Source organism: Beta vulgaris, chromosome 6 (assembly GCF_026745355.1).
Source record: "Beta vulgaris subsp. vulgaris cultivar EL10 chromosome 6, EL10.2, whole genome shotgun sequence".
In the NCBI taxonomy this organism is placed as follows: Eukaryota; Viridiplantae; Streptophyta; class Magnoliopsida; order Caryophyllales; family Amaranthaceae; genus Beta; species Beta vulgaris.
The window spans coordinates 54468415-54485608 of NC_079207.1; the positions used below are offsets into that span (position 1 = coordinate 54468415).

Here is a 17194-nt window from a genome sequence, read left to right on the forward strand (position 1 = left end):
TTAAGTTGTAAACACCTCTAATATATCATATATACTTAGTTTTGTGTATTTATTGTTAGATTTGATTGGTAATACAACATATACGCAAGTTGGAACCAAAATTAGCCCATTTAGGCCATTTTGGGCCATTTTCTTCCCAAATGAATGAATACAAGTTGTTTCATGCTAGTTTAAGTTGTAAACACCTCTAATATAGCATATATACTTAGTTTTGTGTATTTATTGCTAGATTTGATTGGTAATACAACATATAGGCAAGTTGGAACCAAAATTACCCCATTTAGGCCATTTTCTTCCCAAATGATTGAATACGAGTTGTTTCATGCTAGTTTAAGTTGTAAACACCTCTAATATATCATATATACTTAGTTTTGTGTATTTATTGTTAGATTTGATTGGTAATACAACATATAGGCAAGTTGGAACCAAAATTACCCCATTTAGGCCATTTTGGGCCATTTTCTTCCCAAATGAATGAATACGAGTTGTTTCATGCTAGTTTAAGTTGTAAACACCTCTAATATATCATATATACTTAGTTTTGTGTATTTATTGTTAGATTTGATTGGTAATACAACATATAGGCAAGTTGGAACCAAAATTACCCTATTTAGGCCATTTTGGGCGATTTTCTTCCCAAATGAATGAATACGAGTTATTTCATGCTAGCTTAAGTTGTAAACACCTCTAATATATCATATATACTTAGTTTTGTGTATTTATTGTTAGATTTGATTGGTAATACAACATATAGGCAAGTTGGAACCAAAATTACCCTTTTTAGCCTATTTTAAAAAATAAAATATGTTTCACATTCCCGACGAGGTTTCATACAAGAAGGATTACTTGAGTGCTTTGAATGTCAGATGGAGGGATTTTAAGAGCAAATTGGTATCTGGTTGGATAACAATGACGAGAGTTAGATCAAAAAAAGAGAAGTTAGGTGATAGTCCGCCAGACGTGTACAAGTACATCAAGAAGGAGGATTGGGTCATTTTCAAAGAAAGGATGATGTCAGATTATGCTATAGTAAGTTTATAATTTAATTATTAACTTGGTTTTAATTGATTTAAATAATATTATACTAACTTAATGTATTTTGTTTATTTTTGCAGAAAAAGCGAGAAAAGGCGCTTGAGAGCGCAAAGAAGAACACACATCATCACCACTTAGGTCAGAGGAGCTATGGAGATGCTAGAGAGTTGTGGAGGGAGGAGAAATTCGGTCCACCTAGTTTTGATTCTGGATCGTCATCTGGTACATCATCCTCCTCGGTGCCCTCCAGTTTTAACCGGGGTGATGATTGGTGGTGGGCGATGCATAAGAAAGATCCTGTTACTAAACAGAGATTTATTCCAGCTGAGGAAACAAAGAAAGCAGCTGACAAATACGTATGTATATCATTATAATTAACTTTTAGTTTGACATGAATATTTTTTTCATTTATCAACTACATTATTACTTGCTTTTTGGGCAGTTGGAGTACAAGGAGAAGCAAGCCAAGGGTGAGTTCGTTCCGGTTCGTAACAGAGACGCCCTGTTTATAGCTCTTGGAGAGAAGCTAGATCATTCGGGTCGCTGTTATGGTTTTGGGGGCGTGAATGTTGGCTACACCAAGGCTTTTGGGCACGTACCTAGGCAGTATTAGGAGACCGAGTAAGGAGCAAGAGGAGGAACTCATACGGAAAATGAGTGAAAGGTGGAGGGAGGACATCGCCACATGATTTCACAGTCACCTACACATCCACCTTCCGGACCATATCCTTCACCATCTGGGCCATCTCCTTCACATGTACAGTCACCTAGGCTGTATCAGTTTTTCCCTTCACCATTTGCTTTGCCATCTCCTACACAACCTACTCATCCACTTATTCCTACACATCCTTCACCATTTGTTGTGCCATCTCCTATTCCATCGTTTGTTCCACCATCTACTTCACCATTTCCCGGGCCATATCCTGGGCTATCTCCTCGGCCATCTCCCGAGGTAGCTGCTTCACAGCCTACTCAGCTATGTACTCCATTTTCCGACTCTCATTCTCCTCAGCAGAAGGTACATTCAGTTATTATATATACATGTGCTTTATACAAAAATTATTATATATACATGTGCTTTATACAATATTACGTGTTGCTGTTAGGATGAGGTTCCATCGTTTGTTCCACCATCTACTTCACCATTTCCTGGGCCATATCCTGGGCTATCTCCTCGGCCATCTCCCGAGGTAACTGCTTCACAGCCTACTCAGTTATGTACTCCATTACTCTCATTCTCCTCAGCGGAAGGTACATTTAATTATTATATATACATGTGTTTTATACAAAAATTATTATATATACATGTGCTTTATACAATATTACGTGTTGCTATTAGGACGAGGTTCGATGTCGATTGTATTTGGTAGATCCAACTAGTGGAGGGACTTGTCTAGTGGCAGATGCATATTTTTATGCTTTTGATGAGACCACTACAGTTCATGGGTCTAGAATGATGAATGATCACCTGAAAGTGAAAATTCATCGAATTATAGAGAAATATGGTCATCTGCCACTACCTGTTCCTGTCCCTACATATGACATCGACACTACAGCTACTGCTTTGGGTACTTAGGTGCAATGGCTAAAAGATTTAGCACAAATGTTAAGTGATGAGGTAGTTGTTTATATATGCCTCCATTTTTGTAAAAATAATAGGTTTCAATATAAAAATTTTATAATCTTATGCGCGTTTTGAAAAATAATTATTAGGTTACACCGACACCTAAAAAACAAAAAGGGATTTCGGGGGAGGCTGTTAGATCTTCTAGCCAGTTGCATTCAGCCGGTTCGGCTTCTCAGTTTAGTCCAGTTATCGACGATCGATCGTTCTTGGACTCCCTCACTGAGGACTGCAGAGAGTTAAGCAGATACCCTTGCCCTTGCCGTCGCGGATGATGATGCTGTTGGTGTTACCTTGCCGAGATCCTTGTTCCATTATTCGAGGGATGATGGCACCGCTTTTCTGACCAAGGAGGATATTGGACAGTTTTTGAGAGGAGAGATGATTAATATTTCTATTCTCCAAGTGTACATGAGGTAACAATAATCAAAGTTATGATTTTTTTTAACATTTAATTATATGGTAGTTGTATTTTTCACATATAGTTTACCTTTGCCAATTTGTAGAGCTACGCAGTCGGACTTGGATGGATTTGGGGATTCTATTGGACGTGTTTGTTGGATGTGTCCGCAAAGCATCGTTATGGAGTCCCATTCATCATCGGATGAGGTAACACAGTACATTTTGCATTCCATGGTTGGATGCGTCGATGTAGATGCTAGTATCATGTTCGCGTCAATCTTTCAAGAGTAATATTCTTTCTTTTTCTTAATATCTACAAATATTTATTGTTGCATGATATGTGATTTTTTATATAATTATTGTTGTTTAATCTTGCAATAGCCAACATTGGATATGTCCCTTGCCCGGGATAGTTTATACCTTCGATTCTGCCAGCTTTCACAAACAGCGGAAGTTAAAGCTTAAAACACCTATGATAGCGTAAGTTGATATATGTTTGATATACTTTAAATGAATTGAGATGTTAACATTCCACAAATAAAGAATAAAGCAAACAATGTTGTGTTATCTAGTGCTTTTAGGAGGTTTAGGATGAGCGGCCACAGAGTTCGTCGAGAGAAGCTTTTGTGGAAATATGTTGAGGTATGTATTGATCGAATTGCTTGATTCAATTTAAAGCTTACTTTATTCTCATTATACGGTAAGTTTTCTCGTATTTTTATAACTTTTGATAAAGTGCCCGCAACAATAAGGAGGCACGGAGTGCGGTTATTTTGTGATGCGGTACATTTTTGACGTACTCGCTTCATATTTTGGTTCGTTGGATATGGACAAAGTAAGTTCATATAATTATTCATTTCATATTTAATATATTTTAACTATTTGATGCTAACTTTGGTAAATTATTTTCAGGTTGCTCAAACCTTTACCAAAGATCCTTATACGGAGGATCAAATCAATGAGGTGAAGAATAAGTGGGCAAGATACTTTGTTGATGAGTGCATTGCGTAGGTTAGTTAGGTTATGTTATATTCTTTGTTTTTCTAACTTTAGACGAATATATACATTATTGCAACGTGTACCAACCAACATTGTAGTGATCGATTTCATGATATATATATATATATATATATATATATATATATATATATATATATATATATATATATATATATATATATATATATATATATATATATATATATATATATATATATATACGTTGTATTGCGCTAAATATTTTTGTTGGATTATTATAGAATTGTATTTATGATGTTGGTTGGGTTGAATATGATGTTGGTTGTTGGATTGAATATTGGATGATGTATGTTGGAGATAATGGTGGTTGTTTGATGGATTTTGGATTTGCTTGGATGGTGGATCTAGGAGATGTTATTGGTTGTACAGGTTAATTCCCTATTATGGGTTTATCCAATTTACAAACGGAGCTCTGCCAAAATTTATGCAGAAAATTTATTAGCATTATTGCTGCATAGCTTCATCAAGGTTGCATATATAGCTTCCTCATCACTAATATATAACAAGAAAAAAAAAGCAATATTGCTGCGGTTTCTGGCCAAGAATCGCGGCAATATTGCTTTTTTGTACAAAAAAAACAATATTGCTGCGGTTTCTTGGATAAACCGCGGCAATATAACATGTCAGCAAGGTGACATGTCATCAGAAAAAATTAATATTGCTGCGGTTTGGACTCAAAACCGCAGTAATATTAACCTGACATGTCACCAAAAATTTATAATATTGCTGCGGTTTGGACTCAAAACCGCAGCAATATTTGTAAATATTGTTGCGGTTAAAAACCGCAGCAATATATTTAATACCTATTGCTGCCCCCTTAATTGCTGCGCGTCCAAAACCGCCGCAATAGGGCACTTTTTAACCGCAGCAAGTAGCATTTATTCTACTAGTGGATCACCACAGGATCAATAGGCAAAGCCATGATCACAAACACAGACAAGCACGTAATCAGCAAAGCTGATTACTACATATCAGGCATACATAACCCTAAACATGATAATACAAAATATAACTTGCAGGAATAAATAATAATAAAACATATAACAATCTGCAGACGACTCCTACTGAACTAGACTCCAAACTTTTATTTCTTCTTTAAATGGAATAGTTATGGGACGAGTTGTCTATACTGAAATAGGAAATACAGTCATGACTCCGTAATCCAAAATGACCTGCGATATCGAGGAACCTTAACTAATGAGGAAAGGTGATCAATCCAATCCTAGGAAAACCCACGGCACGCTCACCATGAATCCCAACCCTTAGTGTCCAACTCTAGACGTGCACTAGTCTAAAGTCTATAACCTATTCTCGTTGCACTTTACGTTGCATACATTTTAATACTTGTGTTGACACCAACCAAGCACATAACACATAACTAATACTCACATAAACGTCACAGAAATCCTTTTTATCTTAGAATTAACAAGTGTTCACAACTTATCAATCAAGACTCCTTTAACTTCTTTTTATACTTTACTAACTTGCATGTTGAACCTAGCCAACAGTAAACTGTACATTTATATAGGTATAATCATATACTTACCAAATAAGATCCACGGTTCTTATAAGATAAATAAATAATACTCAAGAATCCATGTTACACATGATTCAATCTTACTTACATTAATTCACTCACGAATTAATACTTAAACTGGACTTATCTGCTTGCATCAAACTTCCATACAAACATACATACTCATAAATACTTCTAGTTTACATGTAGCACACAGGCAAATAACATGTAAAACAATTCCAGTAAATCATATATATGAACAACAGAGTCCTATACATGATACTAATAAATAAAACATCCTTAAAGCATGTTCTAAATCATATAGCACGTAGACTATGTACGTACCTTGTATAAACGAATCTGTAGGCCACTTTTACGCTCTAAAAGTCTCCTACTACGAAATCTCCGCCTAGAAATAAAATAATGAAATAAATACCTTGAACTAAAAATTTACAGCAACTTAAAAAAGAACCAAACCCCTTAAACGTGTTTTAAAATCGTTTTTACGCATCAAACTTTCGTTATTTTTAATCCCTAGTATAGTACAACTATTCTAGTGATTAAAAATCATTAAAAACCCTTAAAATACATATTTTCTGAAATTCCAGCACTTATAAAAATTTATAAATCTTCTGAAAATATATTTAATACGTATAAAATTATATGCTAACCAAATCTCATGATTTATATTTTATAAATATAGTTTCTAGTGATTAAAAACCCTAAAAACTATATCTTTCATAATAAAAACTGAAAATAACTTAATATAACAAAACTGAAATTTATTATTTTTACATATATGACAGCCGAAATATATTTTGCATATAAAACCATAATTTAAATCATAAACATGCTAATAAATAATAAAATAATATAAAAACTAATACTTTAATGGAATCTTAGAGAAGAAGAAAAGAAAAACAACCACAACAAAGAGGAAAAAGGGACCGGCGGCAGTGGGCGGCAGCAACCAGAAACCGGCGGCAGCAACTTGGTTCAATCAAAGTTTTCGCGACGTTTCTTGTTCAACAAGAAACGTTACTTAGCGAAGAAGAAACAAACTTTTGAGGGAAAAATATGAAGAACACGCACAAAGAGAAGAAGAGAGAGAAATGTCGGGTGAGAGAGAAAGAAAAGAAAGTCACGTGAAAGGAGGAGAGAGAAATAAAGTGTAGTGTAAAAATTTGGGTTTTTAGGATATTTAAATAGAGGCTTTTCCTTTTGGGCTTAGGAAAAGAGATTTTAATAATTAAAACTTTAATGACTAATAAGATGGGCTCATTAGAACTTTAGTCATCAAATAATCCTTTCCCTTTTTATCACTTTTGGGCTTTCGATTCCATTAAGCTTTCTTTTCAAATATGCTTTTAATAATAAACTCTTATTAAAACATGCTTAATTAAAACATTATAAATTTTATTAAGCTATGAAAATATTTTTAGTTGACTTTTAAAATAGTCAACCCTTTTTAAAAGTCAAATCAGTTTCCAAACTCATTTGGATTTAAATATAACTACATAAATACTTTAATATATTTATGAAAATTCTTTAAAATTGTAGGGAATTACAAAATATTTGGAAGTTAGTTAGATCTCCTAGATTCTAGGAACTGTTTGGTCAAACAGTTTCCAGTCCCTGGATTCTAGGAGCTGACTGGTCAGTCAGTTTCCAGTCTCCTGGATTGTAGGAACTGCAGTTTGATGCGCTTCCTCCATTATAGCTCGGTTTGTTATTTCTTGTTTTTAACAGAATAATTCTTTTAACCTGTAGAATAATAACAAACGCATACTCCAACAAATATCATGAAAATTAGTTTACTCAAAATAATATTCCACTAGTTTTTGGACCCGTGCAAAATGCACGGGAAGTTTTATTAAGTAAATATACTTATATTTTAATGGTAATGATTGCCTATTTTTTAAAAGTGGTTGCATTCAAATGTGATATATTAATATGATGTACAAATTCACAAACAATTAATAAAATAGTAAACAAATTTAATTGTAAACTAAACAATTAACTATATTAACTATGTTACATAATAAAATCATCACATTGGGTAAATAATTTAAAAGTACGTGTTACCCATCTAAGTAAAGTTTGCAACGAATTACTCCTTACAATTACGAATGTTAGCTCAACTATATGTGCACGAATACCCAAATATTTACACTCCCATGAAACTTATTTGAGGATTAAAAGATATTTTTATAATTATTATTAGAAATTTTTAAGAACTTCAACCGTAATTTAATTAATAAATATATTTTTTTCATTCTAAAATACACAAAACACTTGCTGTTTTAGGATGTTTCATAATAAATGACACGTTACTTTAATTGAAAATTACTCCCTCTGGTTTTATTAGTTTGCCCACTTTCCTTTTTGAGTTGTTCCCTTATTAGCTTATACAGTTTTTTTTTCTGTTTTTTGGAATGGTCTCACTACTTTTTTATTATTATCTTTACTTTCGCACTCAACTTTTGTTGGCCCACAACACAATACGATATGCCAATAAATTAATAATTTATCTTTCCTTCTATGACCCACATATCTATTTCTTTTAAAACTCTATGCCGAAAGTAATGGGTAAACTAATAAAACCTGGAGGGAGCACTTCTCTCTATCTCAATCTTTATCTCTATCTTCATCACATGAGTTCCTCTTTTTATTTCTCTCTATCTCTATCCTTTCCTTAATCCTCGCCCCCCGGGCCCCATGTTTCATTTATTTTATAATAAATGACATATTCATTAATAATTTTAATCCCTATGGTGCAGTTAACTTAACAAATAATTTTGCTAATCTTTTTTAACTTTTAGTAAAGTTTTTTCTTATAGATAATTTGTCTTACTCCTAGACGTATTTTCTCGTTAAACTGGTCCCACTTGTTATTTCCTAAATCATATACCATATTCAAACACATAAATAGGTAATATTGACCATATTATCTTCAAATGCTATGTTTACGGCTATCACCATCCTCTATTCTACTGAATTTCCTTATCCATTAAAAAAAGCATCCAACAAAATTCTTGATCCAATCCTTTTTCCTTAAATCTAAATAGGAAGACATCAATTTTGGACAATTCAGGCAAAGCAAATAACGTTCTCTATCTTTTATTAGATTTTGTTAAACTTTGAAGTGCAATCCCCCAACTTTGCATGTCGTTTTAATTTTCTTTAATTTATTTTGATATTCGAGCTGATGAATTCTATGGAACTGAAGGTGATTTTAGAGAAGAGGGACATAAAGAATTGAGTTCAAGTTGAGACGATTTCTTGCCGTTATCAATTATTAATTTATGTTTTCAAGGATTTATGGTTTTATTCATGTTGCCCTCTATCTTGTGTCGTCGCCCAAGTTATCACTTATCTCTTCAATCATAAATTTCATTATATTTTTTTACTATATTGTTTTAGAATTTGTTCATTGCTTCTTCTATATTGTTTAATCAAATATGCTAATACATATTCATAAATTGATTTACCTGTAATATTCAAATTTTAATTAGCTTTGGTATTTGAAATTATTTAGGATTTACGCATCCATAATTATACATCGTTTAGTTCTTAATTAGTTATGCTCATTGCAAGCTTTTCCCTTTATCTGGAACTTATGCCTTTTTTTATGAAGAAAAAAAGCAATGAAAAGGGCAGTTATTTTTTCTTTTTGAAAAAAGTGAGGTTTTACGAAAATTTAACTTTTCAAGTTGATATTTTAATGGATAAAATAAAATATGTAAATTCGTGGCTATTCTCATTTTTTTCTTCCTGTAATGGGTGCAAATCATCTTTAAAATTATTAGAATGGGACTTTTGCATGTATTTGTATATATAGCTAACTGGTAAACTATCTGAATTGTAAGTTATATTATGAAAATTTTTGTTTCATAAATTTAACATGTGATAATACAATCTTGAATATCATGCATGGTGTAAATACTTATAAATACTCCCTCCGTTTCCTAAAGATCTTCCCACTTACTGTTCCTACAGATACCAAGGAAAATCAAGTTGTATGGGGCATGGTGTGAGTAAAGTAGGAGAGAAAAGGGGTTAAGATAAATAAACAAATAAAAAGGGGTTAAAGTAGGAGAGAGAAAGGGAGTAAAATTGAATTAATAATGTAATGGTGGACCATATGATAGTGACATGAGAGGGTAAATAGGGAAATTTGTTTTGCCAAATAAGGAATAAAGCAAAAGAGGGAAGATCTTTTGGAAACACCCTTAAACGGAAAGAGGGAAGATCTTTAGGAAACGGATGGAGTATTAAATAAAATATTTAAGACGTAAAAAAGAGCGACAAAATAATTTATCCTATGTACTAATATAATTTAATATATAAAATTAAAGTGAAAATACATTTTCCACCTTAGTTATGGACCAACCATCATAATAATGTAGTTTTTGGACCCCGTGGATAATGCAAGAAATATTTTTTGTTTAATAAGACTGTTTATATTTCATCGTTACCTAATACATACATATAAGGATTGCATCAAAAATTGATAAAATATAAGATAATGAAATGTATATTTTATGATACTTTTCTTTAAATCATGTTATGTAGATTTATAAATGGTAAATAAAATATTAAAGACTTTAAAATATTGACATAAATCATTCGTATATTTTAAAATATAATCTAGTGAAATCGAAGAGGAAATACGCTACTTACTTTGGATAAAAGATTAAAAAAATGGCACTCATCTAATAAAATAAGCAATATATTTCTATATATATTTACTTTTAACTGCTCTTTTAATAATAGTATCACTTGTATTTTTCGCACGCGATGCTTGCTTGGTATTTTTGCGAGACAGAAAGTCGTTTTTTTTTTGTATAGGAATCAAAATTTGATTTGTTAGTATGAATGCATTAATACTTGTAGACAATTGTAATCATTTATGGTGGCTTAGTTATTATATAATTGTTTTCAACATTTTTGTTAACTTTTCTAATGCTATATTTGAGTTTGATTTTTTTTTCTTTTTTAGGCAAAGTAGTTAATTTATTCATGAGGGTAGTAAAAAAATGTCCTTGGGGAACACCATAGCTCCCCCCTTCCTTTATATAATAGAGATATAATTGTGTTCAATATTTTTTTAACTTTTTTATGGTATATTTGAGTTTGATTTCTTTCTTTTTTGGCAAAGTAGTTAATTTATTCATGAGGGCAGTAAAATAATTTCCTGGAGGACACCATAGCTCCCCCTTCCTTATATAATAGAGATAGATTATTTCGATACCAAACAAAAGCTTTCACATTGAATGTAATAATTTATTTTATAACGAATCAAAATACCTTCAAGATTTATATTTGAAAAGGTAAAATGCAAATATAGAGTAACATAAAATTCAATTAGATATTGTCATAAGTTGTAGTCATAAATCTAAAATATTTATCTAAGTAAAAAAAATTTCTATGTTTTACAAATATATTGCAATACTTTAAGAAAAAAAAATGAATTTTTCGCAAAGATGAAGATTTTGGCAGCTATTATACAAAATAAATGTTTTTGCTACTATATTATGATTATGTTGAAGAATCAGATGTGTTGAAGAAGAACGCGAGATTTGGAAAGAATCACCAAACCATGTTGAAGAATCAATCATAATAATATAATTGTAGCAAATATGAGAATTTGGAAGTAATTGATTTGTTCCCATACCCGCCTCATTGCCTCAATCAAAGAGGATTTGCAAAATATTACTTCAATAAATGACATGTGGCAAGTGAATGAGAGGGGTCGAAAAATCAAAGGAGCAATGAGAGGCGAGAAAGAATATGGGGCTGCCACGTAGGCTGAATTTTTCTTGCTTTAATATTATATATGATGTTATTTGGTTAATTCAAAGTAATTTATAACACATAACATTTCGAGCATATTAACTAATTTATTTAAATAGCTTGAATAGGTTAAACTCATAACCATTTCTCCACAAGTTTTAATTAAATAAATTAAACTCAAGATAATATGAATTTATGTAAATTAAATTATTCAAAGTTACATAATTAATTTCCTAGACTCAATTTATTTTCCTAGACTCAATAACATCATTTGTCGTCATTAAAACCGTGAATATAACAATATTCCCCCTTTTTGATGATGGAAAATAATTGGCAAAAATAAGAAAAGAAAAAGAAAAAAAATAAGAAATTTTGTGAAAACTCTAAGACACTCTAAAACCTTTAACACTTTAAGACAAACTCAAAACTCTAAGACACTAAACTGTGACTAGGAACAGAGACAAAGATCATCAAGAAATGCAAGAGAAACAAAGGAAATTTCAGAAATTTTTTCAAGTGCCAAGTGCCAATACATCTTCACCCTTTTGTCATCATCAAAACTAAGTAGTGAAACCTGCAACACTAGTAGAGTCAACAATCTTAAATTAAGGCAAGTAGCTCTAACATACTATCTCAGAATATTAGCCATCCACACATTCCAAGAGCAATAGATACAGGAACAAGCACAATAGAGCAGTAGCATATCAGGAGCAGAGTTCAAAAGGCAAAAGAGAAGAAGATGAAAAAATAGAGAAAGGAATGATGCATAGATCGTTAAGAAAATTCTTGTGATTTCCACAAGAAAAGGATAAAATAAAGTGAGATGCAATTGTTCGATAAATATACAAGCCCAAAATCAAAATTTATAAAGTCTAAAGGGAGAAGGAACTGGGATCAGGGAAGATCATGAATGGGAAAGGAGGCAGCAACAATATCGATCTTGGTATAGATGTTGGAGGCACTCGTATTTAGCATGATCTGATTTTGAGGATTTTGTCTTTTTACCTCTTTTCATGGGAATTTTAATTTCCCTTTCTACTTCTTCTTCATCCTCAATTTCATCGTTCAATTGCGTGGAAGAAAGTTCCAATTTCAGTGATTTTTCCTTGCATGCAGAGGATGCGTGACTTGAGACCTCTGTTTCATGTTCGCTCTCATCATATTCCACAAGAGGAGAAGTTTTCTCCTATGGAAGAGGAATACTTTCGGTGCTTGAGCGTTTTGGTGCCATGGAGATTAGGGTTTTTTGAGGAGAGAGAGAGAGTAGATGAGAAGTTTTGGATGTGTGATGGTATTTTGAGAGTGAATAGTAGCGTGAGTAATGATGGGATGGAGGGAAGTGTTTGTGAAGGGGTTTTTATGCGTGTGAGAGGAGGAGGTCCATTTAATATGCTTCGCTCCCCTTTTCTTAGACATTCAATTTTTCAAAAGGGCATGCATTTTATTTTTCAAAACAATGCAACATATGAAGTGTGAATACAAAAATGAAAATCGAGAAATAAAATAAAATAAAAGAATAAAGAAAAATAGAAGAAAGAAAAAGAATGAAGAATATTTGAACTCATGCTTATGATACCTTCTAACTAAGTTGTACAAGTACTGTATTATTATTAAAGTACTAGTGAGGACACTAAGGGGAATATTATGAGACTAATGTGAGTTCTCAACCTTAACCAAGGTGTATGAATAAAATTCATGAAAATTGCAGGACACACTTAGTAATGAATATTACTTAGGAAAATAAATATAAAGGCATTTTCAAATTATTCTGATCATCCCTAGTTCCAAGCGTATCTTTTCAAATCTATCTCTAGAAAGTAGTTTGGTCAAGATATCAGCTATTTGATTTTCAGTGGGACAAAATTCAACTTTGACTAGACCTTTTTCTACATTGTCCTTCAAAAAGTGGTGACGAATATGAATATGCTTGGCCCTAGAGTGATGTACTGGATCCTTGGAAATACATATTGCACTAGTATTATCACAGAATATAGGAACACACTTAAATTTAATGCCAAAGTTGCGTACCTGTTGTTTGATCCATAATACCTGGGAACAACAAGCGGCTGCTGCTACATACTCGGCCTCAGCTGTTGAAAGTGCAACAATGTTTTGTTTCTTTGAACTCTAAGAAACTACGCTTGTTCCTAGGAACTGAGCAATTCCAGAAGTGCTTTTTCGATTTACCAAGTCTCCGGCATAGTCAGCATCAGAGTACGTAGCTAACTAGATCAAAGATGTCACTTCGAGGATAGAATAAACAAAGATCGTCACTTCCTTTCAAATATGTCAAGTGTGATTTCTTAGCATTTGATTGGAATCTGGCACATAAACCAACACTAAAGGAAATGCCAGGTCTACTTGCAGTTAAGTAAAGTAGGGATCCAATCATACCTCTATAAAGTTTCTGATCTACGGATTTACCACTTGGATCCTCATCTAACCTTGTGCCTGTTCCTATAGGAGTATGGTTGGTTTTTGCTTGTTCCGGCCCATATTTTTTCAGTAGTTCCTTCACATATTTTTGTTAATGGATCATTGTTCCTCTTTCAGTTGATTTGCAAACCAAGAAAGAACATTTCTCCCATCATGCTCATCTCAAATTCACTACTCATTAAATCAGCAAATTCCTTGCAAAGAGATTCGTTAGTAGTACCAAATATTATATCATCTACATAAATTTCTACTATTAGAATATCTGTTCCTTTAGATCGAAGGAACAGGGTCCTATCAACTTTACCTCTTATGAAATCATGTGAAAGTAAGAATTTTGAGAGTCTTTCATACCAACATCTAGGAGCTTGTTCCATCCCATAAAGAGCTTTATCTAGCTTATAGACATGGTTTTGAAAGATCAAGGTTTTCAAATTCGGGAGGTTGTTCCACATAGACATCTTCCATTAAATACCCATTTAAGAAAGCACATTTAACGTCCATTTGGTACAACCTAAACCCCATAAATGCAGCAAAGGCAATCAAAATTCTTATGGCTTCTATTCTAGCAACAGAAGCAAAGGTCTCATCGAAATCTATACCTTCTTGTTGATTGTACCCTTTAGCTACAAGTCTGGCTTTATTCATTATGACTGTTCCATGCTCATCCAGCTTGTTCCTGAAGACCCATTTTTAGCCCAATTACCTTTTGGTTCTTAGGCTTGGTTTCAAGATGCCAGACCTTGTTCCTCTGAAACTCATTCAGTTCCTCTTGCATGGCATTAATCCAATCAGACTCTAGTAGGGCATCACTGTGATCTTGAGGTTCTGTCATGGACAGAAAGGCTTGGAATGCACAAAAGTTCTTGAGTTGGGATCTTGTCTGAGTTCCCTTCTCAATGTCGCCTATGATAAGATCTAGTGGATGGGATCTTAGGTGTCTCCAGGGCCTGGGTTCGAAACCTCCTACTCCTGTTCCTTCAGCTTGAGGTTCTCCAATTGTTTCAATTTTTGGTTGTATTTGTTCTTCTTGTGTTTCTTCATCTGCCTGTTCCTCTTGAGGAATAGGATCAGGAACTGTCATCTCGTTTTCAACAATATGCTTCTTATCAGTACCTGCAGGTGTTAGTTCCTCATCAACACTGGCTGACTCTTCAGGACGAGTCAATCCGATTTCAAAATCATTTTCATAACATGGTTCAAGCAGAGAGTTAGTTTCATCAAATATGATATGAACGCTTTCCTCAACACCCATTGTTCTTTTGTTATAGACTCTATATGCTTTACTATTCTAAGCATATCCTATAAAAACTGCTCATCACTTCTAGCATCAAATTTTCCTAGATTGTCTTTACCATTGTTGTTACAAAACATCTACAACCAAAGACTCTAAAATAAGAGAGTTGGGTTTTCTTCCTTTGAAAAGCTCGTAGGGGGTCTTCAAGGTAAGAGGTCTCGGCATGACCCTGTTGATATAGCAAGTGGTGTACACTGCCTCTGCCTGAAAGTTCTTTGAAATATCGCTGGCTATTAGCATTGTTCTTGCCATGTCCTCCAGAGTACAATTTTTTCTTTCCACCACGCCATTTTGTTGTGGGGTCCTATGAGTAGAGAAGTTGTGGTCTAGTCCTTCATTGCTGCAAAACTCATCAAACTAGGAGTTTTCAAACTCCTTACCATGGTTAGAACGTAAATGTTTCATTTTAAAACCACTTACCCCTTGTATTCGTTTAGCAAAGGTTACAAATTCATTAAAAGTTTCATCTTTGCTATGAAGAAAAATAACTCAAGTGTATCTTGAAAAATTATCAACCATAACAAGAACATATCTCTTACCTGATCTGCTTTGGATACGTACAGCGCCACATAAGTCCATGTGAATCAATTCAAGTGGACTTTGTGTGCTCACCATCTTCTTTGGTTTGAACGAGGATCTAACTTGTTTTCCTCTTGCGCATGGTCCACAAACTTCATGATTTGAGACCTTGATTGTTGGAATACCAACAACGAAGTCCTTACCACTTAGCTTGTGGAGTAAGGTCATACTTGCATGACCATGCCTTTTATGCCAAAGGAGTGGCTTATTGTCAATCGCACTTAGACAAGTTAGATTGTTCCTAGGAACCAGATTCAGGTCAACAACATAAGTGTTTCCCTTCCTGTTTCCTTCCAGAATCTTGGTGCCTGTACCTACATCACTTACTACACAACATTCATCAGTAAACTTCACATTGTTCCCCTTGTCACAAAACTGAGAAATACTAAGTAGATTATGTTTCAAACCCTCGACCAAAAATACATTATCTATGGAATGTGACTGAGATTTCCCAACCTTACCTACACCGACTATATTACCTGTAAGATTGTCTCCAAATGTCACAGTTCCTCCTTTATAGACTGAAAGTGAGAGAAATGTATTTTTGTCTCCAGTCATGTGCTTAGAACAACCGCTATCGAGGTACCACAGGTTGTTCCCCCTCACTTTAGCCTGTATCCAGAACAATTAGTCAATGGTAGGAACCCAATCTGACTTGGGTTCCTCTATCGAGCTTGAGTTCCTTTTAACTTTCCACACTTGCTTAATTAAGCGAGAGTTCTTTTAATATGTTCTTCTCTGGAGGAACAGTCAGACACTAGGTGACCACTGAACCTGCAGTAAGAGCATACTCGATTGCTTGGCAGATCAACATATTTTTTCACTTTATTTTTCTTCTTATGATTGAAATCTAATCCATTTCTTCCTTCATTTTTATACTTTTGTATCCAGCTTACTGAATCAGGAAGTTTTATTCTTGAAGATTCTAGTCTCCCTTTAAGTACCAGATTTTCATTTAAAATTATATCGTATTCCAATTTTAATTTTTCAAAATCTGTTCTGGTATTTAACGGGGAGCTGGTTTCTTTAGGAACAAATAGTTTCAATTCTGTCATCTCCATATTCAAGAAATAGTTTTTATTTTTAACCTTTTCAAATGCTTCTTGAATACGTCAGTTTTCATAAAAATTTCAAAGAATTGTTCTTCAATACTTGCATTCACATATTTAAACCAGTTTGAATGTTCTTTGGTGACTTCTAAGGCATTTTCCATATTCTCCTCTCTTATGCATATTGCCTTGTAGTCATCCAAAGTTTCCAAAAGTAATTCTATAAGTTGATTCTTTGTAAGTTCTGATAGCTCTTCTTTAACAACATTAATACATACCTTGTTGTATGGCAAGTCCTCTTCATCATCTGTCTTGCCATGATACATAGATGAGTTGTTTCTTCTTCAGGTTGTTCCCGCTCCTCGTCAGAGTCAGATTCCCCCCAGGCTGCAACCATGGCCTTTCTCATTTCTTTTCCTTTCTCC

The 17194-nt window shown here is 33.5% G+C and overlaps 2 protein-coding genes across 2 annotated transcripts; both read left to right on the top strand.

Moving 5' to 3' along the window:
- Window positions 1–909: 909 nt before the first annotated feature.
- On the top strand, window positions 910–1648 carry LOC130591857 (uncharacterized). Its single transcript, XM_057395798.1, has 3 exons — window positions 910–1029; window positions 1116–1391; window positions 1478–1648. Exons 1-3 carry the CDS (start codon window positions 910–912, stop codon window positions 1646–1648), a joined length of 567 nt encoding a protein of 188 aa, XP_057251781.1.
- Window positions 1649–1720: 72 nt separating this feature from the next.
- Window positions 1721–2611, top strand: LOC130591858 (extensin-like). Its single transcript, XM_057395799.1, has 3 exons — window positions 1721–2053; window positions 2142–2286; window positions 2532–2611. Exons 1-3 carry the CDS (start codon window positions 1721–1723, stop codon window positions 2609–2611), a joined length of 558 nt encoding a protein of 185 aa, XP_057251782.1.
- Window positions 2612–17194: the final 14583 nt, after the last annotated feature.